Genomic DNA, 7,132 nt, shown 5'->3' with positions numbered 1-7,132 from the left:
TATCTCACCTTTTCAAGCATAGTGGTACATTTATACCTGGATGTAAAGAAATGGATGCTATCAGATTACATGGTCATCAACAAACCTGTTTTGTTTTTTTCAGGGCACCAAAAACATACAGAAAAGAAATGTATGTAACATAAAGAAATGTTCATCTGGATATTTTGGCACTAAACTTTATGGATTTATGGATTTCTGTCAGATTATTTTACATTTGCACTTTTGCAAGTAAAAGGCTTTCTGGAGTTTTGTTGTTGCTGTTGATCTGTTTGTACCTGGGGCCAGTTTTGAAGCAGTGTGTTTGCATTTATTGAACACATGTCAGATGTTTGACTCTATATCAAGTCAGCACTTCTTTGTTGAACCTGTGTGGAAATGGGAGGACCAGGCATTTCGTCCTGATGCAGAAAGTGGAGAGCTCAGGGAAAGATGGAGCAGAAGGTAGTTAAGAAAGTTAGTCTGTTGGCTTTCTGTTTGTGGAAATAAAATGGTGTGTCTGAGTTTATAATGCAAAAGGAAACGTTCATGTTCTCATCTTTGACGAGAAGACTTAGCGCAAGTTCCGGAGGACCTGTGCTGCTTTCAGGTAGCCCTCGGAAAGTATTTATTTGATTATCAGTAGTAATTGTGTACCCGGTTAGTTTTGGTCGGATATTGTTTTCATATAATTCCTCACGTAATAATATAATAATAATAATAATAATAATAATAATGAAAACGTATAAGGACCAACCATAGACTGTGAGTCGCAAAGGTTCAGTTTGTCAGTCCTTAATGTTTGCTTAAAACTGTTTTTTCCCAGTTACCTATGAATGCATCATAAACCCTCCCTTGTTTGGTGCTTAACTCAGTGGCAGTACATTTCTTAAATCTGGCATCATGTCGTCCTCCGATGAACTTTATACGGTGTACCGTGGACATCTGGTTCCTAAAGAGACTCACTCATTGGGAAGTTTGAAGTTTGCGGAGGAGTTCAAGTTTAAAGACGATGATGTTGTGGCTGCCACATACCCGAAGTCAGGTCAGAGTTCCTAAGATTTATTGAGTTTGTTTTTCCACAGCATATGTAGCCTCTTGAAAACTCTGTCTAATTGTGCAAGACATTTATTTTAACTAAATTTAAGTGTCCCTGGTTCTTGCTTCTCTGTCCGGTTGTACTTTAGCCTACATGAAGTTTTCCTGCTCTGAACATAGAAATGACACTAGATGGCGACAATGCACAAAGATGGCTCCGTTCAAACTGCACAGTATATGTGGACGGCTGGATCATCTCTGTAACCAGCCATGGGTGCAGATCCCGGGAGGGACATTATGACCACCTTCCTAACATTGTTAGACATTGTTTTAAATAGCACCATGCACTTTCTTTCCAGCTGGACTGTCACAGTATGCACAACTGCACTTTATTATCCTGTTTATGTGTAGTGGGGTCTGTGTCTTCTGTCCAGATGTTGTGAATGTGTGGGGGTATGGTAGGGTGGGGGTGGTTGGGGTGAGGGAAATTCTGTTGTATATTCTGTCTTGTATTTCGTCTTGTCTGTCTTATTGTCTTTGTATAAATGTATCAGATGTACTGTATGGCACAGAACAATTTTCCGCATAGGACAAATAAATCCATCATCATCATCATCATTGTGTAGGTCTCCCTTGTGCCTCCAAAACAGTTGTGACTCATCGGAGAATGGACATGGTCCTTCTGAGGGTGTCCTGTGGTGTCTGGCAACAAAATGTTTTAGTGGGGAGGCTTTGGGTCCTCTGTGTTGAGGGGAGGGGCCTCTGTGGATCAGGATCTCGCAGATACTTGATCAGTTTGGGATGTAGTGAATTTGGAGGCCAGGTCAACACCTTGTGCTGTTTTTCATGTTTTTTTTTTTTGTTTTTTTTTGTTTTTTTTAAGTTGTTCCTAAGCTGTTTTTGTGAGTCTGCATCCTGCTGGGGATGGCTGCTGCCATCAAGGAGTGTCATTGCTATGGGGTGAGGGTGCCTGGTCTGGTCTAGGTGGGTGGTACATGTCTAAGTAACATCCACATGAATGCCAGGTCCAAACATTTCCCAGCAGAACATTGTATTGTCACAATATAGTCCATGATATTTACTTCTCCTGTCAGTGGTTTTAATATTGTGGCTCATTGGTGTATATTTCAGTTTAGGCGCAGCAAAGCCAGAATAAAGAGAAGTGGCATTGGATTGATAATGTGCAGTTCATTCAAACATTTACTATTCTTGCTATGCACTTGTTATTATACACTAAGTGCAATCACGCCCCTTTATTTAAAGTGCATTACTCACTTTGCTTAAATCAACAAAACGATCAACTGCCTTCTCATTGAAATTAGTCATGCCGCTGACCAATTCCCTCTGCATGCGAAGCCTAACCAGTGCTTTCAGACATGTGGTCAAATTCCAAACTGGTTAACTCGACATCAGCAAAATTTGACATGGTACATGGTGACGGGCTCTTCTTCTATGACTATATCTATTGTTTTGGCATCTGTTCGCACAGACTGAGGTCACTGAGGTCTCTAAGCTGTGCTGACACTTCCCTTTCATTTGAGTTTTTACTTAGTTCTTAAATTATTGTAGGAGAAAAGGAAATTAATTACTTATGTGCTCCAACTTATGCGGAATTAGATGCAGTTCAAGATGGTACAAACCTGATTATAAATATTTGTCTGACGATTATTACCTTGGACTTCACTGTCATCATCAGTGTCTGGGTTCCCATCCTACTGTTGCAGTCTGTTAGCGTTACAAGCCATTGCATCAGTGAGTGTTGGCCCCATTAATATTTTCACAGCTGGTAGCTGATCAGCTTCCAACTGTGTGCAACTTATTCCTTTCACAAACAGGCAGAGAAAGGTGTTTCCTGCCTTTCCACAGCTAGAACATAGCCCAGCTTTTATCTTGCGACCCAGACTTTGTTTTTAGGTGTTTTTAGGCACATGCAAGCCACTTCATTGTGTCCCTGGGACCAGATTTATGTTCACCCAATTGAATACTACAGTGTGCCACTTGGGTTGCTGCTGCTCAAACCAACATTGCACTTATATGATCTGCTGTCTGTGGTCCTGGACCCCGAATATGACTCTTTGGAGAGACGAGATGAGAGATCTGCCTCCTGTTGTGTGAGCAAGGGCTCCTTCTACAATTACCTGTTGTGCAGGAAAATTCCAGACTTTGGTAAATACTCTTGTCACTCAGGCGGCAGAGAACTGTTGTGTAACCTTCCTCAAAATGTTGTTTAGAGACAAGAAATGTGCCTCATAGCCGTCAGCTCAGATAAGAGAGTTGTGACTTGTATGTGGTTTCTCCATCTGGCCTCTGTATCACGAAGACTGTAACGTGACTGTGTTGCAATGAAATCCCTCAAAGGATGATCTCACTAGATGCTTTTTCATTACAGAGGATGCTCACGTGGCTGTGTGATTCTATTGCCGGATGGACATTTGTGTTGGGAAATAAGAAATGAGAAAACACTCTGGTCTTTCTTTGGTGTTTAATCCAACATCTGCAGATGGGCTCACAGCACAGACAAAGCATCAAGCATTGAGAGCGGCAAATGAGCAAAGTATAGACAGCGTAGATCTGTTTTATACTTCTTATCTAGAGACAGCAGCCACTGAACAAGCTTCTCTGCTTGACTATGATGTCGTGTAGAGGGCAGTGGACATTGCTCATGATGGACCGGATTTTGTTCAGTGTCTTGGCATCTGCCACTGATGTCAGGGACTCCAGCTCTGGCCCCTACCACACAGTCCGCCCACTGTATCAATTTGTCCAGCCGCGAGGTGCTCTTCTTCTCAGTGCCACCTCCCCAGCACACCACAGCATGGAAAGAGGGCACTGGCAACGATAGTCCTTATAGAAGATGTCCAGCAGCTTCCGGCAGATATTAAACGACCTTAGCCTCCTGAGTCTATGTTAGCCGACCAGTCCAGTTTGTGATCCAGGCGTAGCTGTAGACCCAGGTACTTATAGGTCTGAACTACCTCTCCTCACTTCCCGTTGATGGTTACGAGCTGCAGGTGGGGCCTGGACCTCCGTAAATCCACCACCATCCCCTTAGTTTTAGCTGTATTGATCAGAAGGCGGTTTGCTCCACACCTTGCGACGAAGCTGTTCACCAGATTCTTGTACTCCTGCTCTTGTCCATCCCTGATACACCCCACAATTGCAGTGTGAATTTCAATTGTATCATTTATATCATGGTGCTCAGTACTTTCTGTAGCTCTGTACTAGTTTTTGCTCATCTTAATTCCTGCAGGTACAATCTGGATGCAGGAGATCCTCCCGCTGGTGCTGAATGGCGGAGATCTGACCCCAGTCCACACCATTCCTAACTGGGACCGGGTCCCGTGGCTGGAGGAGAAAAGATTGGCAGTCATTTTGGATCAGATGGCATCGCCGCGGGCGTTGGTCTCACATTTTCCCTACAACCTCATGCCCCCTTCCTTCTACACCGCTAAGGCCAAGGTAAAATGGTTGGAGGGTCTGTGTGATTTACCCACGTACACTTCTTAACATAAAACACATTACGTCCTTTATGTAATTGCATTGTGTCGCTTGTATTTGCGTCTCAGGTGATCTACGTCATGAGGAATCCAAAGGACATCATTGTGTCTTCATACTACTTCCACCAGATGGCCACCTTCCTTGATGATCCAGGAACCTTTGATGAATTCATTGATAAATTCCTGGAGGGCAGAGGTCAGAGAAGTGAATTCTCTCTCTCTCAGTGGAGGCATAAACGGAGATTAATGAAATGTTTGCTGTATATAATGTGAACGTTTACAACATCTGTGTTGTCTACAGTGATGTGGGGAAAATGGACAGACCATATAAAGAGCTGGAGACACACGGAGCTGGGAGACCGAATAATGTACATCACATATGAAGAAATGGTTGAGGTAAAAGGCCAGAGTTGCTGGTTTGCTCTGTTGTTTTTGACTATTTTGACAATATCTACACTGTATGATGTGTCCCTCTTCTAGGACCTGCCTGCAGCTCTCCGGCGTATTTCAGATTTCCTGGGCCGTAACCTGAGTGATGAAGCCATCAAGCAGATAGCAGAGCATTGCTCATTCAAGACCATGAAGGTCAACACCATGTCCAACTTCAGCCTGGTCCCTAAGAAGTACATGGACAACGACAAGTGTCCTTTCCTCAGGAAAGGTGAGGCTGGCTGGGTTGAAAAGTCACCAACCGAAGATGATACGTCAACTTTTGAAACAAATGTGTTCAGTGACTCTAACCTGGTGTGTGTTTTTGTGTCAGGTATTGCTGGGGACTGGAAAAACCATTTCAGCACAGAGCAACTGGCCCGATTCAGTTCAGTCATTCACAAAGAGATGGGGGACGAGATCTCCTCTCTCCAGTGGAGTCTGGATTGACCAACAGCAGAAGCAAAGACGGAGAGAGAGAGACGGAGGGTTTTATTGAAGTTGTACCAGCATTCCACACCTCGTACCTTAGGCGTGTAAATGTTCAGTTTAAACATCTCAGTTTAAACAAAGAACATCTTTGTTTGATTTTCATCATGTGTCAAACTGCCAACACGAAAATGCTGCTACAACACAGACACATCATCTGAAACCCTCACAACTGTATGGCGGCTGTAAGCGAGCTTGTTGCACGTTTATGCTGCAGCACCAGACCAGTTTGGTCTTTTTTTCAACCGCTTGACATGATTGTAACACCGTTTTGCTCTAATGTCTGCATAACTGCCTCATAAGTGTCTTTTTATTATCTTTTTTATACAACATCAAATTTTTATTGGTGCAACTATGAACCTTGATTCTTCAGTATATGTTATTTACATAAAGTCACATGAAGAAAAAGCAAATGACAAAGAAATTCAAGTCATCAGATTTCTTTTGACAAATCTGAGACTGTTTGAAATCTTTGTTCTCATCTGTCTTTGTCCTACTTTGTATGTTTGTATTTGTCTTATTTTGTAATCACCTCATCACGCAATAATAATAATAATAATAGAACTGTTGGGTACAGACTCTTGGGTGTAAATAGCATCTTCATTGAAAGCATCGCGATGATCTATATTCCAGTTTTCTCACAGCCGCCTGCACACAAGAGACCAGTGAATGAAAATCAGTTTCGAGTCATCGACTGAAATCGGGAACGTTTCATTCGTCGCAGCGTCTGAAGTTTGCAAAGGATTCAAAAACGATGTTGAGGCTTCAATTTGCAGTTGTCTTCAATTGTTCTTTATTTCTTCCTTCCTTTGGTTTTGCCTTCAGCAATCGAAATGCAGCTCAGTCAGGTTGACTGAAAAAAAAAAAATGTCCTGGGCTGCTTTCACAGTTTGTTTTGGGTTGGTTTCCATCTGTGCTGTGAACCATGCAATTATCTTTGCTTACGATGACTTGTCTCACTTGTGTCGTAAGCTCCTTGCGACACATTTCAAGTTTACTGCAACCGCTTCCAAATGCAAATCCCACACTTGGGAACAACCCCAGAACTGTTACCTGCTTAACCGATTAAGAAATTTCAAAAAAAAAAAAATAAATCCCAGACCTACCTTTTGAATCAACTGTCCAGTCACGTTTGAGCCAGGCCTGATAATAGGGGATTGTGTAGAAAAATGATTGTAATTCCTAAACCTTTACTATGTGAATACCCTCAAATTAAAGCTCAGACTAATACAATTTAAGCCTGTATTAATTATGTGACTCAAACATATTTTGACAAATGACCAAGTGTAATGCCTTTAAATGCCTTAGAGGTACTAAAAGTGCTTATGATTCACAATCACAAAGCATCGTCAGTGGAGCTGTCACGCCTGGTGCGCAACTGCATCTGTCTTGCTCAATTTTTTGGCATGTGGAGGCATTGAACTGATGTCGGGTTGCTAAACTTTCAGACAAGTCAATGTGCATGCCACTATCCTGACTACATGTAAGAAATAAATGAAACACAGCCAGGTGAGACACATTTACTCTAAACTTTAATAACACAAAGTAAGCAACAATTGCAGCAGGTTTTGAGAACGGACATTGCAAGTAAAGCAGAAAAGCAGCTCGTGAGTTTTGTTTGTTAGGTTTTCCTCCACTGGAAATACAGACGCGGAACACTGACGTCATGTCTTGGTGTGCTTGTTGGCACCATATCTTTGAGC

The 7,132-nt window shown here is 42.4% G+C and overlaps 1 protein-coding gene across 1 annotated transcript; it reads left to right on the top strand.

Moving 5' to 3' along the window:
- Nucleotides 1-811: 811 nt before the first annotated feature.
- On the top strand, nt 812-6,716 carry sult2st3 (sulfotransferase family 2, cytosolic sulfotransferase 3). Its single transcript, XM_084557122.1, has 6 exons — nt 812-1,021; nt 4,265-4,473; nt 4,581-4,707; nt 4,813-4,907; nt 4,992-5,172; nt 5,275-6,716. Exons 1-6 carry the CDS (start codon nt 880-882, stop codon nt 5,388-5,390), a joined length of 870 nt encoding a protein of 289 aa, XP_084413248.1. The 5' UTR covers nt 812-879; the 3' UTR covers nt 5,391-6,716.
- Nucleotides 6,717-7,132: the final 416 nt, after the last annotated feature.

The sequence above is a fragment of the Chelon labrosus genome, assembly GCF_963514085.1.
Source record: "Chelon labrosus genome assembly, chromosome: 12".
In the NCBI taxonomy this organism is placed as follows: Eukaryota; Metazoa; Chordata; class Actinopteri; order Mugiliformes; family Mugilidae; genus Chelon; species Chelon labrosus.
Note: the sequence above shows the minus strand (reverse complement) of the source record. Positions and strands in the feature narration are given on the sequence as shown.

What these genes read in the sequence shown, in the direction of transcription:
- sult2st3 (XM_084557122.1), top strand. Translation starts at nt 880, where the DNA reads ATGTCGTCCTCCGATGAACTTTATACGGTGTACCGTGGACATCTGGTT. An exon ending in TAAATTCCTGGAGGGCAGAG is followed by an intron (nt 4,708 to 4,812) that starts GTCAGAGAAGTG and finishes TGTTGTCTACAG; the next exon opens with TGATGTGGGGAAAATGGACA. An exon ending in CATATGAAGAAATGGTTGAG is followed by an intron (nt 4,908 to 4,991) that starts GTAAAAGGCCAG and finishes TCCCTCTTCTAG; the next exon opens with GACCTGCCTGCAGCTCTCCG.